Source organism: Emydura macquarii, unplaced genomic scaffold (genome assembly GCF_026122565.2).
Source record: "Emydura macquarii macquarii isolate MOO-44397 ecotype Brisbane River unplaced genomic scaffold, CSIRO-AGI_Emac_v2 contig_1851, whole genome shotgun sequence".
Taxonomy (NCBI): domain Eukaryota; kingdom Metazoa; phylum Chordata; order Testudines; family Chelidae; genus Emydura; species Emydura macquarii.
Window position 1 is genome coordinate 216989 of NW_027131988.1, and position 20099 is coordinate 237087.

The 20099-nt window shown below is 54.7% G+C and overlaps 1 protein-coding gene across 1 annotated transcript; it reads right to left on the reverse strand.

Moving 5' to 3' along the window:
• Nucleotides 1–4794: 4794 nt before the first annotated feature.
• On the reverse strand, nucleotides 4795–18664 carry LOC137159326 (sialic acid-binding Ig-like lectin 11). The gene is made up of 12 exons (XM_067557485.1): nucleotides 18316–18664; nucleotides 11623–11784; nucleotides 10890–11288; nucleotides 10443–10763; nucleotides 8775–8828; nucleotides 8072–8341; nucleotides 7668–7733; nucleotides 7273–7539; nucleotides 6396–6701; nucleotides 6166–6259; nucleotides 5800–5923; nucleotides 4795–4986 (listed from the first exon to the last, which is right to left on the reverse strand). The coding sequence occupies exons 1-12, from the start codon at nucleotides 18662–18664 to the stop codon at nucleotides 4795–4797; spliced, it is 2604 nt and encodes an 867-aa protein (XP_067413586.1).
• Nucleotides 18665–20099: the final 1435 nt, after the last annotated feature.

Genomic DNA, 20099 nt, shown 5'->3' on the forward strand with positions numbered 1-20099 from the left:
AAAACAGTAATCTATTACTGAATGGCTAAATAATTAATGACCTATCGCAAAATTATAATGTACATTATCATATATTCATTAATTATATTCTGATGCTAATGAATAAAAATGACCTATTGCTGAATTATAGCATATTAATAAGAATATTATGTTACTAATTAATTACAATGATCTATTGCTAAATTATAGGATTGTAACATGAATGTTATGTTGCTGATGAACTATAATGACTTATTGCTAAATTATAATTTATTAATAAGAATATTAAGTTGCTAAATTATTCACTAAAATTATACGTTTATCTGTATAACCATGTAAATTAACAGTAATCTATTGCTAAATTTTTATAATTAGCAATGACCTATCACTAAATTATATTAACTTCTAAGAACAATCTGTTGTGAAATTAGTTAACAATTATACATTGATAATTATGTGAATTAATATCAGTAATCGACTTCTAAATTGGTATAAATAATAATTATCTATTACTAAATTATAATATTAATTACTAAGAACAATCTGTTGTGAAATTAAACAACAATTATATACTGATTATTATAATAATGTCAATTTACAGTAATCACTATATTCTAATATTCATTCATAGTCCATTGGTAAAATTACTAAATTATTAGTAAGAAAATTAGCACTGATAACAAATTGATATAATTAATAACAAGGTTCACTACATTCTAAAAATATTAATTAATATTCCGTTGCTAAACCAATAAATTAATTATTAGTATTCAAACTACAATTATTAATGTTCATGACTAGCACATTTCTCTGATAATCAGTAGGAATATACATTACATTCTAATAATGTAATTAGTAGCGATATTCCACTGCTCACATCCCTAAGGGAATTATTAATAATAAAGCTTTTTCGCAGCGTTGTGTAGCCAGATTGGTCTCAGGATAATAGAGCGACAAGGGAGGTGAGGTAATGGCAAAAGAGACAAGCTTTTGAGTTACCTAGGCCTCTTGATCAGGACCAGAAGAAGAGCTCTATGTAAACGCAAAAGCGTGTCTCTTTCACCAGCAGAAGTGGTCCAAACAAAGGTATTACCTCACCTACTTTGTCTCCCTAGTAATCAAGTTATTTATCATCACTAATTAATACACTTCCAGCCACACAGCCAAGATGCTGAAACCACTTCAAAATGCTGGCACTGTCTCAGCACATCGCTCCTTTCTGCCTGAGCGATTTCGCCAATATTCAGCGCCTTGCGGATCATTTCCATGGAGGTGAAATTGCAGAGCTGGGTCAGGTGTTTCTTTGGTACAATCCTGTTTGTCTGCTAAGAGTGGAGGCACAGCCGTCTTTCATTCAGCACAGCAGCTAACAAACTACAGGGGGAAGTTTCCTTGCTCAGAAATCCAAGCCCGCTTGTAGACAGAACTTTGCCCAAAAAGACTTCCCTTGGCTTCCTCGGCTTTCTGCAGCCTGTTTTGTGTGTGTGTGTGTGTGTGTGTGTGTGTGCTGCTTTCTCCTTCTGATGCAAATAGCTGTCATCCAGTCAATGACCCTGTTTCATTTATCACTAAGTAAAGGGGTATTGAATTACTTCCTCATTTAGGCTGGATGGAAGGCTGGCAACACCCCTTAGCGCCAGTGTGGTCTGTGGTTGCTCCCAGATCAAAGACAAGTTTCCTGGGAATGATCAACACCCTCCAGCACCACAAAGGCAACCATTCAACAGCTTTAAAAATAGCTCCAGACCTTGAAAGGGAATCCAGGAGCCCTGACTCCCAGCCTGCCCACCGGCCCTACCCACAACCCAGGGCTTATCCCGAACAACAAGAAGATTTAGGAATGGGTCACAGTTGAACCCTTTCCTGGGACCCTTCAGACCCAAGACACCACAGGTCTCCCCCAGTGGATCACAAGTAGGAGCAGTTGTTGTGTCCCCCTTTCCCCTTGTGTTACACATTCATCATGTCGTGTCTCTGGCTGGTGTGTCCGCTGTCCCCTTGTTACAGTCGAAAGAGTCTGCGCGTCTGCCTGTCCTAAATCGTTGTCTCTAATTCCTCCGAGTGTTACACACTCATCAGTTTGTGCCTCGGCCTGTCCTCAGTTGTTGTGTCTAATTTTCCCTTGTGTTTCATCCTCATCACATTGTGTGTCTGCCTGTACTAGATTGCTGTGTCTAATTTCTCCGTGTGTTACACACTCATCAGACTGCAACTGCCTGTTTTCTCTCCATTTCCCCCTGGTGCCCTCCCCCTACAATTCATTGCCTCTTTCACTTTTCCGAGATGGTTGTCAGACCACACCCCCAAAACACAATCAGACCCCCCAGCTCCTTGCTCACCTGTTGCTAGGTGGAGAGAGAGGAATCTCCGTGGCCGAATGCACCCAGGCCCCATAACAGTTGGGGAAGTTGCTCTGAAATAAATGGCCAAAGAAATAATAAGCAAGAAAAGCAGAAGTGGCTTTGCCTTGTTCCTGGGCTAGGTGAACGTTGCACCCGCAGCCTGCCGGGGAGGGGAAGGTTATGCATGGAGAAGTGGGATTCCTAGATAACCAGGTCAGAAAGGACTGTCTTGTCTGACCTCCTGTAAACACAGGCCAGAGAACTGCCCCCAAATCATTCCTGGAGCTGATCTGTTAGAAACACAGCCCGTCTTGGCTGAGCCATTGTTGGCGACGGAGAATCCATCACGGCCCTTGGTAAGTTGTCCCAGTGGTGAATTACGCTCACCGTTAAAAAAGTTCACCTTACTGCCGGTCTGAATCTGTCTAGCTTCAACTTCCAGCTGTTGGATCGGGTCAGACCTTTTCCTGCTAGACTGACGAGTCCGTTATTCAATATTTGTTCTCCATGTAGGTACTTAGAGACTGTGATCAAGTCACCCCTTCACCTTCGCTTTGTGAAGGTAAATTTGTTGCGCTCTCTGAGTCTCTCACTCTAAGGCAGGTTTTCTCAGCCTTTAATCGTTCTCTGAGCCCTCTCCAATTTATCCACCTCCTTCTTGAACTGTGGGCACCAGAACTGGACACAGGATCCCAGAAACCACCGCAGCAGGGCTGAATCCAGAGGGAAAATAATCTCGCTGCTCCTACTCGAGATTCCCCTGTTGATGCATCCCAGGAGGTCATTAGCCCTTTTGGCCACAGCATCACCCTGGGAGCTCGTGTTCAGCAGATTATCCCCCAAATTGTTTTCCGAGTTGCTGCCTCCCCAGGACAGAGCCCCCCAGCCTGCAAATACGGCCAGTATCCGTTGTTCCTAGATGCACACATGGACATTTAGCCGTATCAATATGTACGTTGTTTGCTTGTGCCCAGTTTACCAAGTGACCCAAAGTGCTCTGTATCACCGACCTGTCCTCGTCGTTAGTTACCACTCCCCCGGTTTTTGTATCATCTACAAACTTCATCACGGATGATTTGATGTTGCCTCCCAGGTCATTAATAAAGGGGCTAAATAGCGCAGGGCCAAGGAGAGACCCCTGTGGGATCCCACTAGAAACACCCTCCCTCGATGGTGATCCCTCATTTACAATTACATGCTGAGATCTATCAGTTAGCCAGTTTTGAAGCCGTTGAATCTGGCCACGGTAGTTTTATATCTGTGTAGCTTTTTAATCTCAATGACGTGTGGTACCAAGTCAAAGGTCTGACAGACAGCGATGTATATTGCATCACCGCTATTACCTTTATCAACAGTGTGAAAACCTGCACGGACGACCTGCCACTGAGATCAAGGCCCCATTGTGCTGGGAGCTGCATGGACACACAGCGAGAGACCGTCCCTGCCTCAGCTCAGATCACGGCCCTGTTATACCTGGCCCTGCACAGGAATCAACTGCTCTCAGGGCCTTCCCCAGAGAAAAGGCAGAAGTGAAAACTGATTCTTTGCTGGACACAAATAAATCATGGTCGTTACTGGCTCCTTGTTAGAAAAGTAAAAGTGACAAAAAATGTGATACATGAAAATCAGTTTCAAGTTACACAGTTGGAAAACAGGGAATTTTACTGTCGGCTGCTTTTGTATTTGAAGCGAACATGTTAACTTTCATGTCACATCGTTATCAATAAGTTATAATCATGGGGCATTGATGGACCTAGGCAGAGAGCAGAGCCCTTTGCCCTGGTGTTGCATAGACACCGGCCCTGCCCCAGGTAAGATCAGGGCCCTACTGTGCCAGGTGCTGCACGGACACACATCGAGAGACAGTCCCTGCCCCAAAGAGTTTATAACCTAAACAGGCCAGGGCGGGATTATTATCCCCATTTTCAAGGCAGGGGGGAAACTGAGGCCAGACAAATGCAGAGACTGGCCCAACCTTGCCTACGGTGTCTTTGCTGGCGCAGGTACTAGAAGCCAGGAAGCCTGAGTTCCAGGCCAGCAGCTTAGCCACGAGCCCAACCCTGCGCTCCAGCCAGCTGCGGACCAGGCTCAGAAATCCTGTCCATCCGTGAAACGAGTTGGTGAGGGCTCAGGCAAGATAGACAGGAGATGCTCTGTAGCTGAGGAGTGAGAGGGTCTCTTTCCCCCTGGGGCAGTGGGGTTTTGGGGGGTTTGGGGTTGTACATTGTGTGCAGGCTTTTGGGACCCAGCTGCAGAGGTCTCTGAGATGCCTCCCCACAATGCAGCGCTCCAGCACCTCCAAGGCCTACTTGACTCTGCCCTGAGTCCCGGGAGGAGCAGGGATTTGCACCCAGGTTTCCCCCATCCCGGGACTGATCCCTGACTCCCGACCCCCTTCCCTCCTCGCTGTGACCATCTGCCCCCGGCATGGGCTGAGCATCTCCAGCCCAGCCCGGGCCACAGCGCGACGGGGCTATTTCAGCTGGATCTCGGAGTATTCCATGGCAGGTTCCTGCAGGGGTTGCTGCCCTTTGTGCTGCACCTTGGAGAAGTTGATGGAGGCGTAGTGCAGCTCCGCCAGCTCCCCGGGGCCTGACGGGTCCTGCGCTGCTGCGGCCCCGTCCTGGATGCCTTTGGTCAGGCGAGCTGCCAGAGTCGTGCCATCCTGAGCGAGAAGCAAGGTAGAGACACCAGGCAGTGCAGGAGACTTGGATCCACCCTGCAGAGCTGATTGCATGGGGTTTCCTGGGCATTATTTCCCCCTCCCTGCATGCAAATGAATTTCCTACACCGGGCATGGACTAGCACGACACACAGGATTGGGTGTGTTTTACACATGCTGCAGGCATGAGCCGAATCCCTGCACCCTATGTCAGCACCAGCTCAGTTAATTCATTCTCTGCATTGCCTGCACGGGCCACGCATTAGAAAGTTGCATGGGGCTGTGTGCATTTCACGCACCGTGCATGCAGTATTTCATCCCACACATCTTGTAGCTACGTAATCTACGCCGATGCGTGTGCTGCATTTTCTGCATGCTGCATATATTTGCAAAACTCCCAGTGCACTGTGCATGCATTGGCTGATCACAGGCACCTCACACCATAGCAGGCAGCCACAGAAATGCATTTCTTGCCCGGTTGGTGCATTCGGGAGATGCCCAGGAGTTCGCAGCATTTCAGCCACGATCTAGTCCCGTGCGCTTTGTGCAAGCACATGAATGCATTCGCTGCCTTTCCGCCTGTCTGAGCAAGACCCCTGGGATGAGATGCATTTTCTGCAGGCTGCACGCCGGAACCCACGATGTTGAGTGGGGAGTTTGTGCATTTCTTGCACCGGGCACGACTGGAGGGTTGGATTCCCCGGAGAAAGGCTGGTTGATATTCGTGCATTAGTGAAGAGGGTCGGAAACAGGGGGGAAGAGAAGAAGTGGGGGGCAGAGATGGGGCGGGTGGGAAGGGCAGTCCCAGGTACCTACCATGGGGAGGTTGCTGATGTTACTATAGATCAGGCCGGCGTCGTCAGCCGGGTGCTCCCCCTGGGTCCCGTTAGCTGTCTCCTTAGCCACGGCACTGGGAGATGCCGGCCCTCGGCTCCACAGCCTGCAGGGAAACGGATCAAGGATGGACCCAGGAGGTGTGAGCGGGGAGTGGAGGGGTAGAATAGCCATGGGGGGGGCACCCACAGGGGGAAGCTAGAGGGAAGGGGACTGGGATAGCCCAGGAGAGGGGTTGGGGGGGTCTCACTGTGGGGGAGGGCTGGCATAGCCCTGCGGGATGGCAGGGGATCTGCGAGGGATCGTGGGGGAGCAGCTGGGGGACGGGGTAGGAGGCGTCAGACTCACTTGACCACGCAGCACCCGAGAAGGAAGCAGCCGACGGCGATCCCCAGCCCACAGGCCACCCCGAGGCCCAGCAGCCTGGCAGGCTCCTCCGCAACTGCAAAAATCACACAGCGTGAGGCATGGCTGAGAAGAAAACCCAGGAGTCCTGGACCTCAGCCCCCTGTTCTAACCACTAGCCCCCACTCCTCTCCCTGAGTCCCAGACAGAACCCAGGAGTCCGATTGTCTCACCTCCCTCTGGGGGGCTGAGGTCGAAGTGCAGGGCGGCGTAGGTCCCATAGGGGTTGGAGCCGAGGCAGAAGATCCTAGGGCCGCTGTCCCCGCTCCCCGTCCAGTTCAGGGTGCTGACGGCCTCGTCCCCATCGGCCCAGGAGCTGACCTGCAGGGCCCCCCACGAGTTGTTCCCAGCCCAGACCTCCCCGTCCACCTGCCACTGGAGCCGGGGTAGGGGGTGGGAGCGCAGGGAGCAGCTGCAGCTGACGCGGGGCCCCTGGCGCTGGCAGGACGAGTTCAGCCTGATCCCCAGCCGGGGGCTGTCTGGGGAGAGCAGGAGACACAATGGCAATAGTCAGAGAAACCCAGTGGCAGGGAGTCCCACGGGTTAACCTTAGTAATAACCAGTGGCAGGGAGTCCCACAGGTTAGCCCAACTGTAACAAGTCACCAGCAAACCTCCCCTAGGGGTAACAAAGGCCAAGCTGAGAGGACCACGAAAGAGGAAGGTTCTTCTGCCCTGGGGTGTCTCTTTGGCTGGCCCCTGGGCGCTGATCCAGCCCCATCCTTGGCTCGCTGCGCTTCACACCAACCCACCTGCTGCTCCGCCATCAGCCTGAGCGCTCACGGGCCTTGGAGCCGCCTCCTTAATGCTGGCTCTGTCTCTGTTTAAAGGGGCCAGGCACCACGTGACACCTGCTAATACTCAATGGCGAGGAGTCCCATGGGTTTACACCACTGGTCTCCAGTGTCAGCTTCCCAGGGGTTAGTTCTACTCACACCCAGTGGCAAGGAGTCCCTTGGGGTAACCCCGCTAATGCCCAGTAGGGGGAGTGCTGTCAGCTGACCCGGCTCATACCCAGGGGCAGAGAGTCACGCAGGTTAACCCCACTCACACTCGATGAGCAGCTGGAACGTCCCCTGGGCAGAGCTCTCCTGGCTCTGGGCCTGGCACCCGTACAGCCCCCCGTCCTCGGCCGTCATGTTGGGCAGCTCCAGCTGCAGCTGATTCTCCCCCACTGAGATCGTGTCCTTGATGGCTCGGCCCCCCCTCAGCCAGGCCAGCGTGGCCGGGGACCTGCTGGTGACGGAGCAAAGGAACCGCAGGGAGTCGCCCTCCGGGGCTGTGAGCTGCGAGCCGTTCACCACCGGGGTGGAGAGCTCTGGGGATGGGAATAACACGGAGCCACTCGCACCTGAGCCAGCCAGTCTCTGCACAGTGGCTGGATCGGGGCCACAGTCCCCTAGAGGGGAAAGGCCCCTTCCCCCACACCCTGCCCTCTAGCGATACCTGGGAATAGCTGGGGGTCGCTCCTGTTAGCTCTGGAGACAGTGACTTGCAGAGTCATCTCTAGGGCTGAAATACCCACAGCAACGTATTAGATTGGAGAGCGACCCCCACATACCCCAGCCCCACACCCCGACAGAGCTACCACCCCGCACCCTGCAGTACAGCCCCCCACGGAGCCGCGTCCCAATGCCTGCAGCCGGGCTCCCCTTACAGCTTCTTCCGCCCCACTGCCTGGAGCCCAGGGCTCCCCAGTGCCCCCCACCCTGCTCCTGGGTGGAACTGGCCCTCTCTGCCCCCAGCAGCCCAACACCCTCCAGTGACCCCTGATCCCACTCCTGCAGCCAAGCACCCTTATTGACCACCCCCCCCGCCCCACTCCCTGAAGCACGGCCCCAGCACCTCACCCTGCACATGCACACGCAGGGCCCGGCTGGCCGACCCATAGAGATTCTTTGCCCAGCACCGATACTCCCCAGCGTCCCCTCTGCTGAGATTCGACAGCTCCAGGAGCCCGACCCCTCCCGGGCCGGAACTCAAGGACTCGTTGGCTTTGGTCCAGTTCACGGTGGCCATGGGTTTGCTCCAAGCCTCACAGATCAGGGTCAGCGAGTCACCCTCCTGGGTCTCCAGACACAGACCAGCGCCATCAGCTCCCTGCACGACCGGGCCCAGCACTGGAAGAGATCAGCAGGTGGGTTAGGTCCCGCCAGACATCCACTGTGAAGGAGCCAAGATGCAGCCACCTCTGTGGTGGGGTGTGAGTTATACAGGGACTCTCCCCCAGTGGAGAGACACGGCCCCTCTGCAGTGGGGCCCACAATCCCGGTGAATGTCCATGGCAGCAGGTCTCCGTTGCAGAGATCACTTCCTAACCCATCTCCTCCTGCTGGCCAGCGGCCCCTAGCACCGCACTGGAGTCTGGAGACAGAAGGACCCCGGCCTGCACCTCCCACCACCCTCCCTGCAGCCCTGAGGCTTTCCCCGGGGTCCCCCTCTGGGCACGAACCGGCCTGGCCCGGCTGAGCCTGGCCCCTGGCCCTGAGCGCGGGCAGAGCAGGACCTAGGACGCGCTCGCTGACGCCCAGGACTCGCAGCGCAGCCTCTCACCGGGGTGTTGGTTCCTGGTCAGGGTCCAGGTGATGTTGGGGGGCCCGGGTGGATCTGCAACACAAACCAGACGTGGGGTCAGGGGGCTGGACAGCAGCGGGGGGATCTCGTCATCACTGAGCCTGGACATTGACCCTCCTTGTGAGCCCAGCGGGGAGACGGGAACGTTCCTGAAGTGTCACAATCCCCTGGGCAGGAACCGTGGCTGGGACACGGAAGCAAGAGGCCGAAGTGAGTCCAGCCCGAAAGGCGCCTGACGTAGCCCCAGGGCTGAGTTAGGGTCACGCCTGGGAACCAGAACCGTGTGGATCGAAACCCAATGGGCCAAAATCGAGGGGTCCAAAATGAGGCCTAATTGGCAGACGCAGTAACGAGGGGCCGGGCTGCTCTGCCCGTCGCTCGCTGTTGGGTTCTGAAAAAAATACCTGGTGCTGGGGCGAGCGTCACCATCTCGGTGCCACAGTCTGCTGGGAGCCGGGCGCTCGGCGTCCCGGTCCCCAAACACGTCCTCCCGAGGGCGGCAGAGACAGATCTGAACCACTCCGGCCCCTCCGCCGGCTCCGGCTGAATCCCTGCCCCCACCCGGGACATCAGACTCGCCCCTTTGGGGGTCCTCTGCCTCTCCCCGGTTCATTTCTCTCCCGTCCCTCGGCTTTTGCCAGGAGCCTGGCGTGGCCGGCCAGGCCGTGTATTTTGTAACGCTGCCGCGAGCCTGCACCCAGAGGGGCGGCTAAAAGCCACGCCCGGAACAGCCGAGCTGGTACCCAGGGGCCAGGCCTGGCCGGGCAGGATCGCACGGCCATCAGAGACCCACGGCGCCGAGTCCCGGGGCCTGGGTGAGTTGGGTGGGGGTCGGGCTGTGGGTCTGTGCTGGCAGCCTGGGCATGTCGTGCGAGGGGGGTGCAGATGTGTGGGCTGGGGCTGGGGTCTGGGCTCCCACACGGGGTCCCTGTGAAATCTGTCTGGGGCTGACGGGAACAAGGGACGTGGCTACGATGCCAGACTTGATCGTTCTCATCACAAGGGCAGTTGCTGCGTTTCCCTCTGCCCTGGATCTGCAACGTGGGGCTCACAGGCCGTCAGTGGGGCTGTGCCTGGGGCAGGGCCGGCTGAGGTCTCTGGACACGGAGCCCGGCGCGGGTTTAACGCTGGTTAGTGCCGGACAGCGACGGGGTCGCGTTCACACTCTGCCCCACACAGAGCATCCACAGCTCCTGGCAGCGGGTGGTGGTGGTGGAGGAGACGCGGTGGGATAGCCCAGGGGGATCGCAGGGGAACTGGGGTGGCTGGCCGGTGTGGGGGGGAAGCCCAGCAAGCGGGGGCTGGAATGGGGGGTGGATCCATGCAGAGGAGGATTCTGGGAAATGGGGAGGCCGGGGCTGGGGAGGATCCCAGCCGAGGAGGGACGGAGATCTGGGGGTGCAGCTGGGAGGGGGTTGCCACAGCCGGGTGGGGAGTGAAGGGGTGATAATCCCAAGAGAGGAGGGGCTCCAAGATATCAGGGGGAGGGGCCGGGGTAATATTGGCTGGGGGTGAATCGTGGGGGGTGGGGATCCCAGCAGAGGGTTAGTAGGGAGGGGGTAGGGGGCAGGTCTGGGCTAGTGCAGGGGTGGGGATCCCAGCAGAAGGGGCTGGGGCGGCCGGGGTGGAGGGGCCGGGGTCACTCACAGCCGACTTGGAGGCTGAAGGCTCTGCTGGTGGAAGGTCCCGGTGCTGGGCTGTAAGTGACGGTGCAGGTGAGATTCTTCCCATCATCGCCCCGGGCGGGTGTGAAGCGCAGCTCGGAGCTGTGGGCCCTGGTGCCATTCGCCAGTGAGACCGAGACGTCCCTGGCTGTGTCGCTGAACGGCCCCATCCAGCTGATTTGGGGAGGGGTCCCGGAGCAGCGCCCGGGGGCCGTGCAGGTCACAGTCACCATCTCCCCGGCCACCAGCATCTCTGGCAGCCCCAGCGCCGGTGAGATCTGGATCTCTGGCTTCTCCGTCAGCCCTGAGACACGGGGAGAGAATTACCTTGGGGCACGGGACCTTCACCTCCAGCGGGACTGGCCCAGACCGGGCCCCAGGCAGGGCTGGCTCAGGGGCTGTGAGGAGAGGTGGATGCGGCTCCACTTACTCAGCACGGAGATCCGAGGCTCAGTGTAACCGGTAGAGACGCGGTAGCTGTATTTAAATGATCCTCTCTCGACTCTAAGGAAATAGCTCCCTGCGTCCGTCTGTCGGGCGTCGTCGATTTGCAGGGAGCAGTCGCCACGCGCAGGATCCCCCACCAGCCGGAATTGGCCCCGGGTCTCCTGCGACACCCCCCGGCTGGGTTCACTGCTGGCCACGAGCTGATCCTGGCCCACATTAGAAGAACCCTTGAACCAGTGTCCATAGAGTTTGTCCTGGGGATTCTCTCTGTCGTACCGGGCTGGGTACGTGAAGGTGCAGGGGACGAGAACGCAGAGACCCTCCTGCACCGACACCGACGGCGGCACCGTCAGGGAATAACCAGGTTCTTGGGCCAGGGACCCTGCAGGGACAGAGAGACCAAACTGGGACCGATGGAGAGAACAGACCAACCCTGAGCTCCCCCCGCCCCGCCCTGCCGGTGCCCCTCACTCCCGACCCGCAGCCCCAGCGAGCCCAGCCCTGGGTGACGGGTCCTCCACCAAATGTCACGACATTTAGTTTCCATCCGTACAACAAGCCCCCTCCTGCCACTCAGAGCCCCTAGCGCCGCACTGGGGCACTGGTTCCCCTCCCCCTCTGGCCAGTCTCCCTTCCAAGTCGTGGCACAGACCCAGCCCTGCTCAGCACGGGCTCTGCTCCCCCCTGCGCTGGGGCTGCAGGCGCCGCTTACTTACCCCTCCAGAGCAGGGCGAGGAGCAGGGCCCTCAGCATGGCTGCCGGAGGAGCCGCACCCCCTGTCCCATTGGATGGCCCCTGAGTCACGATCTCCTGTTCCCTGGCATCCTGACACGGCGGCAGGGCTCGGCCCATGGCTGGGGTGTCCGGCTGGGACAGACCTAGAGACAGACGGGTGGTGGGAATGTGAGAGCAGAGGCCGTCTGGGGGGGACAGATCTGGCCTTGGGGCCATCAGTGTTGCCGGGCTCTGCAGGGGCTGATCCTGGAGCTGCTGGCAGCTGGGTCACCCCCCAAAATCCCCAAATCACCAGATGGTCCTGACATGTTGAGCCAAAGAAATCCTTAAATTGGGTAAAAATCCTGAGATTTTGTGTAGGAATCATGCGATTGGGCAGACAATCACGAGCTGGTAACGGGAGCTGATCGGCAGCAGAGCTGCTCAGTGCCTGCCTTGCTTCAGTCTTCTCACAAAAAACAGCCCGTGACCGGAGGGACGGCGAAGTTACCGCAGGCAATCGGGGGAAGGGAAGCAGATCGGGACAACCAAAAAACATGTCAGAGACCTTCTGAGCAATTTGAATAAATTCAAATCAGCGGGGCCGGGTGCTATTCACACGAGGGCACTGAAGGAATTAGCTGAAGAAATCTCAGAGCCACTGGAAATAATATTTAGAAACTCCTGGATGACAGGAGAAGTCCCAGAAAACTGGAGAAGGGCTAGTGTAGGGCCGATGTATGACAGGGTAAAGGAGGATGCAGGGAACTACAGACCAGTCAGCCTGTTCTAGATACCTGGGGAACTGCTAGAGCAATGTATAAAAGATTCGATTTGTGAATTCCTGGAGGGTGACGGGTGATCACTAGCAGCCAGCGTGGACTGACCAAGGACAAGTCCTGCCGAACCAGCTTGATTTCCTTCCTTGGCAGGACACCTGGTTTGGTGGACGGGGGAATGCGGGGGACATAATATACCTGGACTTCAGCAAGGCTTTGACACATTCCCACGTGACATTGCGCTACGTGAGCTGGAGAAATGTGGGCTCGGCAGAACGACCGTTAAGTGGATACACGGATGGTTAAAGAACCGCAAATGAAGAGTAACGATTCATGGAAGGATGTCAGATTGGAGGGAGGTCTCGAGTGGGATTCCACAGGGATCTGCTCTGGGCGCGGTGCTTTATTAATGCCCTGGACACAGGCATAGAGAACATCACATTTGCTGATGACACAAAGTAGGGAGGGCTGCTGTGACCCATCCGTGCCCATGGTAGCCAACTGATAACGCCAAGGGCAGGGCAGGCTGCAAACGGAGAGCAGATTCTCCACGCATTGGTGGGTGACACTGAAGCCAGACTTCCCAACCAGCCACAAACTACGCTTCTCAATCCCCACAGAAGCCAGTGCACAAACACACAGAGCCCCCTTTAGTGCATTTCAGCTCCAGGCTCCCAAATCAGCACTAGGTCCAGCAAAGAGAGCAGTTACTTGAACTCTCTGCTTTTTGCTAAAAAGGTTCCCTCTGACCCCAAGGGGTCAACCACAGCACCAGATCAATATAAGTTTGGATCTTACCTAACATACCACGCTGCCAGCCAATCCTTTAGTAACTAAAACTAAAGGTTTATTGCAAAAAGAAAGAAATAAACCATGAGAGAAATGTTAAAGGGTTAGATTATATCACAGATATACAAATGATTAAAAGTCCATTTACATCAGGTTTCCGGAAGAAATGTGGAGTTGCAGCTTGTATAGTTCCCTCTGGTACACATCCAGTACCTGGATGGGTCTAAGTCCTTCGGTTCAGTTGCAAGATGAATAGATCCAGAGGTAGGTGTGTGTCTGCAGCTGGACAGGATAATAGACAGAATGGATTCTGTGGTTTGATCTTATATACCCTCTGTCTTTCGGTCATGTGGCCTGTGAAACTTACAGGAGCTAAAATGGTTCTGGTGACTCACTGGTGATGCTGGCTTCTCCCTCCGGGCCCCTTGCACCTGGGAATGCCTTAATGGGCCATTACGCAGGCCATTGTTCTGCAGCCTTCCTATCTGGGGTGTTGCCCAGGCAGCACAATTTAAAACACAGATATCTCCAATACATCTATAACTTCCATGTCACATATTACACATGGACATAAGTATGATTATCTTACTTAGCACATTATAACCTTCCGAACAGTACCTGACATGGCATATCCCACATGGATTATTATGATTCTGCCATTCTGATGTCACACAATATACTAAATGCCCCCCCACTCAAGCCAGCCCGCATGACACCCCCAACGCGAGACTGGTGTAGAAAGGAGTAATCGGAGCTCCTGAATACACCTCAGGGGCCCCCCCCATCCAGACAGCCTGACAGCTGCCAGCACTTTGGAGGAGAGAGCCGGAATTCAGAGGGATCTTGATAAATGGGAGAACCGGTCTATAGGCAACAAAATGAAATTGAACAAACTCCAATGTCAGGTCCCGCAGTTAGGGAAGAAAAACCAAATGCGCAGATACAGTTTGGCAGCAGCCCTGCGGAGAAGGATCTGGGCGTCGGGGTGGGTCACAACCTCAGCACGCTAGAGCAGAGCAGAGTTAGAGGAAACCTCAGAAAAACGTCCTGACGGTGAGAGCAGCAGCACAGCGGAGCAGAGGCCTCGGCGATGGTGGCAGCTCCTTCACTGGAGGTGTGGAGAGGAGGCTGGACAGCGTCTGTCTGGGGCGGGTTACACACAACAAACCCTGCATCCGGGCAGGGCTCAGGCCAGACGCCCCTCGAGATCCCCTCCAGCCCTGTGGTTCTGTGGTGCCAGGATTCTGGGATCCACTAAAACTCCCGAGATGTCAGGGAGCAGCACGGCACTGGCAGAAAATCCCCTGAAATTCACTGAAAACCCGCAGATTTACTCTAAACGTCGTGACATTGTCTGAAAACGCCCGAGATTGGCTCGAGAATCGCGCGAGTGGCTAAAAAAGGCTGGAAACTCCCGAGATCGGCTGTGACAATCGCCAGGTTTGGGCTTCGTCTCCGACACCCTGTTGTGTGCGGCCCGTCGGCTCCTCCCCGCCAGGTGCTGGTGTCGCTCCCCTGCCCTACCTGAAAACTCCTGCCAGCTCCTGAGGGGAGGGAGGAGCAGTTTCCCTCCTAAAACAATCCTCATTGGCTGCTATTCCCTGGGAGTCAGACAAGCGGGGAGGGCAGCCAATCAGAGGGAGGTTCCCCCTCTGGGCAAGGCTGGAGTTCTGGAGCCTTGCAGCTGGTCACTGGTGCAGCGATCTGGGCGGGTCTCAGCCCGGATTCCCCCAATGGCCTATGCCCTGCCCCGAGCCCAGAGCAGGGTGGGACGGGTCCTTGTGGCTGGGGAAGCAGGGGATTGGTGGCCCCAAACGACCCAACCCCCATCCCTGTCCTGGGGGGGGCTATCCTACCCTGATTGGCGTCTGGGATCCTCAGGGGTTTGTGTCTGGTATGGCCCCTCTTTGAACGGACCCACATCCTCAGGGGCAATGGGGTGTTTACACCGATGTGCTCCCCGTGGGGTACCTATAGCTGCCCCCTCCACAGTGCCTGCACCTCCCCCACTCCAGACTCACCTCCTGGGGAAGGGGAACCCAGTAGCTGCATTTCCCACCGTCCCTGGCTGCCCTCAGGTGTTTTTGGGAAGGACGCTCAGAGATGAGAGCTGGGGGAGTCCCTGCTCTACGTGCGCACCCCACCCCCGAGCCGACGGCTCCAGTGTGACCCCTGTGGTGGGGGAGTCCTGGGGTAGGACCCTCCTGGGCGTGAAGGGCCCTGGCGGAGCTGTGGGGGTGGGGATCTCAGAGCTGGGGGAGCAGGGGCCTGCGGGTCGGGATTGAGGAGCACTGACCAGTCTCCGCAGACCATCCATTTCCCTCCCCCCCCCAGTTCTACTCACCCCTAGAGCTGCAGAGAGGAGCCCAGCACCGGCCCCTGCAGCTCTGGCTCCCCTGGGTCTGTGACTCGGAGCTGGGGAAGCGGCATGCACAGGAACCCAAAAGCATAAATGGAGCTGGCGGGGGACAAGGTGAGATGCTCCCACAGAAATTCAGCACCAGCCTCCTGCCGACTTCCCCTCCCTCTGCCTGGGGCTACCTGTGGCCTCCCTGCAACAGGGGCAGGCGGCACATTGCTTTTGGGGCTGGATATAGAACCCAGGAGTCCTGGCTCCCCGCCCCCATCCCCAGCTCTAACCCAGTAGACTCTCCTCACCTCCCAGAGCCAGGGACAGGAGCAAGGTTCCTGGCTCTGAGCCCCTCTGCACCCCACTCCCCTCCCAGAGCTGGGATAGAACCCAGGAGTCCTGCTCTCCTCCCCTCTCCCCCTGTAACCCTTTATTACTGCTTCTTCCAGTAACAAGATAATGTCTTAACGATAGCAACTGGCACCTCTGAACATATTGTACATGGTGCAGACACTAAACACTTACCCGGAGTGAGATGCGTCCGCCTCTGGTGTGGGTGGGCTGGGAACAGCGCACTGGAACAGCAGGTGCCCGGTTAGGATGGACGGTGAATCCCGGCTCCAATGGCCAGTACTGGGTGTGAGGGGATGTGCTTGGGAGGGAGCGGGCGCGAGTGTCAGGGCGAGGGCTGGGGTGAGATGAGAGATTTCAAGACAGGAAGGGGAAGTCAGTGTGTGAATATGGCCCTAGAACATCTTGTCTAGCCCGGTTCCAGTCGCTGGAAATCTCTGTGGCCAAGAAGAGAGATTGTCACACAGATACAGGCCATGCCCCACGCAGAGCCGGCTTCCGGCCCCACCGAGGGGGACTTAGTCAGGGGGTGGGAATGGGGCACGGGGACTTTTCCCTCTAGGAGGAGACAGCGCCGATCTGCCTCAGGGCAGGGACTGGCTGGCTCTGTGGGGCGGGGAATGGAGCACGGAGCCTTTGCCCCCTAGGGGAGGTTGGCTGTTATACGCCCCAGGGTGGGAGGCAGGCTGGCTCTGTGGGGTGGGAATGGGACCTGGGTGTCTCAGCAGGGGAGACATCTGCAAACCGCAGCCAGTCCACTGAGCACAGACGTTTGTTTTCTCTCTCTCAGTTCCTCAAACGCCCTCACAGCTACTAGGAACCCTGAGTCTGGGGCTGCCCCACAAAGCAGATTCCCTGGTGCTGAGACCCGGTTCAGCCGGTGTCAGTAGAGGAAGCTGCATTCCAGGGACAGCCACAGCTACTGTCTGTCCATTGAAGAACTGGGATGCAGCTGAGTCTGGGTGGAGTGTGGGGGCTGTTTACAGAGGCACCACTCTCCCTGTGCTAAGATGCAGCCATCTCTTGGATGGTGCGTGGGGGCTACTTATACAGGGATCCCTCTCCTGCTGCTGACGTGCAGCCACCTCTGGGATGGGACGTGGGGCTGGTAATAAGAGGGCCCCTCACATAGCGCTGAGATGCAGAAGGGAAATACCTATATCTAAAAGAAACACAGTCCCTTCGGAGCATTGGGGCCAGCCCCGATGGCCGGGCATGAAGAAATCTCCCAGCCCGGCTTGTCCTCCCAGCTAGGCCCCGGCCCACTCTGCCCCCCGCCATCGGCACGTCAGCTCTGCCCCTCTGCATGTGGGCGCCGCGGCTGTGCTGGGAGCTGGTTGCTGAGCTGCTCTTGCACAACAGGAAATTTCCAGTCGGGGAGTTTGTTCTTTCTGGGTTTCAGTTAAGTCCAGAACCAACTCTGGTACAACTGACAAATCCTGCATCAGCATAAGCTGAGAGGTTCTTTCTGCCTGCTTCACAGACAGAACACTGCAGACCAACTCTCCCCCAGCAGATCAACTGCTATCCTTAACATTCAAACAATTTGAAATTTTCTCCCCTTTGTCCCAGCCGACATGGCTGTACCTGGACAAATTTTTGGAGATTGGGGTGGCTTCCTTAACAGGCAAAGCGCCACTCCCCACAGACAGCATTTGGAGACAGTTTCTCCCTCAGCAGATGAACTGCTTTTCTGAACTGACAAGCTGCTGTTTTCCACAATCCCAAGGCTAGAGACACTCTCTTCCTTGTCACAGCATGCCTGCCTAGACACAGACAACTGGGAGTCATGCACCCCTCCTTCACAAACTTCCCCGTTGATTACAGGTAACACAGGAGATTTACATTCATCCTTTTTTGGGGACTGGGTTATGACATTGACACTCCTACTAATAACTACAATATCATTGCCTATTAAAACATCTGCTGGGAGAAGCTCTGGAACTCCCACCACCATGTCACCTAGAAAATCTTCCCACTCGAAATGGATCTTTGCTAAGGGCACCTTTACCTTGTATTCAGAAAGTGCCACCAAATTCACACTCCTATCTGGCAAATAATCCTCCTCCTGGACTAATTCCTTTTAACTAAGGTAATTTCGGAGGTTGAATCCCTCCATCCAGTACATACCATCCCATTGACCCTGGCATTGACTCATTTGCCCCCTCAACCCACTTTTTCTTATACCCAAGGGAACATTATCAGACAGCTTAACATTTCTAAATTTCAGCCTATAAGACTCGGGAATAATTTTAAACCTTTGCAATACCGCTTCTTTAAACTTTACATAATCCAATGTATTCTCTAACTCCATTTCATTAAATACCTTCCTGACTCTTCCAGTCAATTTGGTGAGGAGAACAGGCATTCTTCTCTTGTCAGGAACCTGATGAATATCACAAAATCTTTCCAAAGTAGACAAATACTCTTCAATATCCTCATTATCTCTGTAAACGGGACAGATTCTTTCCAGATCTTTGAAGGTGAGAAGCGAACAATTCTCACATGGCTGCAGCAGACCCTTTTCCCTTCCTGGATCCGGATCTGGATTCTGGCTGCTTCCATCAGTCTTTGATGAGCCCTTTCCTCAGCTCGCTCGGCTATCTCAGCTGCCTTTTGCTTTTCCCACAAGTGAAATTCTGCCATTTCTCTCTCATGCTGAAGACGCCGGCTATCTTTCCAGGCTTGCTGCCCATCTTCCGCAGCTGCTACCACTGTGGGGGAGTCAGCTGGAGACCCTGTTCTCAGATCATTGTCCTTGAGCAGATCTCTCATTCTCTGTTTTGAGATATCCCTTTTAAGGGTTATTTCTCTCTTCATACATAACTGTTTAAGCTCTTTTGTGTTCATAGCATCATATAATCTCTGCTCACTCATCTTAACTAACTTTAATCTTTAACACTCTCAGTATCAAATTTTAAAATTTGCAATAGCGTGAGGTTCTGATCCAAAACCCAAATGTTCTGGTTCTGTGGATCCTGCCGACTACGCCACTGTGAACCTTCCATGCCCAGGGTAGCCACCTGAAAATACCAAGATCAGGGGAGGCTGCAAAAGGAGAGCAGATTCTCCCAACATTGGTGGGTGACACTGAAGTCAGACTTCACAACCAGCTATGAACTGTGTTTCCGATTCCCCGAACCGGTTATCAAGAAGCCAAAATAAAGATGTACACACTCCCCTTTACTGCATTTCAGTTTCCGGCCCCCAAACAGTAGGTCCAGTAAAGAGACCAGTTATTTAAACTCTATGCTCTTTACCAAAAAGGTTCCACCTGACCCCAAAGGCTCAGCCACAGCACCAGATCAATATAAGTTTGAATCTTACCCAAAATACCACGCTGCCAGCCAATCCTTTAGTAACTAAAACTGAAGGTTTATTATAAAAAGAAAGGAACAAAAACAAAAGAAATGTTACAGGATTAAAGCAATCAGATACATACAAATGATTTGAAAGTCCATAGATAACTGGTTTCTAGAAGAATTGTGGAGTTAGCAGCCTGGTATAGTCCCTCTGGTGTACATCCAGTACCTGTATGGGTCTCAATCCTTTGTTTCACAGCTTCAGTTGCAGATGACTTGATCCAGAGATAGACAGGTGGCTGAAGCTGAACAGGACTGAAGACAAAATAGATCCCAGGCCTCTGCCTTATATGTCCTCTGGCCCTTTCCACGCTGCTTGTGGAATTTCACAGGAACCAAAATGGAGTCCAGAGTCACATGAGGAAGTCCTGGTGACTCATCAGGTGTATCCCTGGCTTCTCTCCCCGGGCCCCTTGCACCTGCAAATTTCTTAATGGGCCATTAAGCAGGCTACTGTTCTGCAGCCATCCTGTCTGAGGTGTTACCCAGACAGCACAATTTGAAATACTGATATATCAAAGAGTTCCAGAGGGGTAGCCTCTACAGCAAAAACAACATGAGTTCTATAGCTAGGTCTCTTTCCCCCTGGGGCAGTGGGGTTTTGGCAGGTTGGGGGTTGTGTGTTCTGTGCAGGCTTTTGGAACCCAGCTGCAGAGGACTCTGAGATGCCTCCCCACAATGCAGAGCTCCAGCACCTCCAAGGCCTAGTTGACTCTGTCCTGAGTCCTGGGAGGAGCAGGGATTTGCACCCAGGTTTCCCCCTTCCCGGGACTGATCCCTGACTCCCGACCCCCTTCCCTCCTCGCTGTGACCATCTGCCCCCGGCATGGGCTGAGCATGTCCGGCCC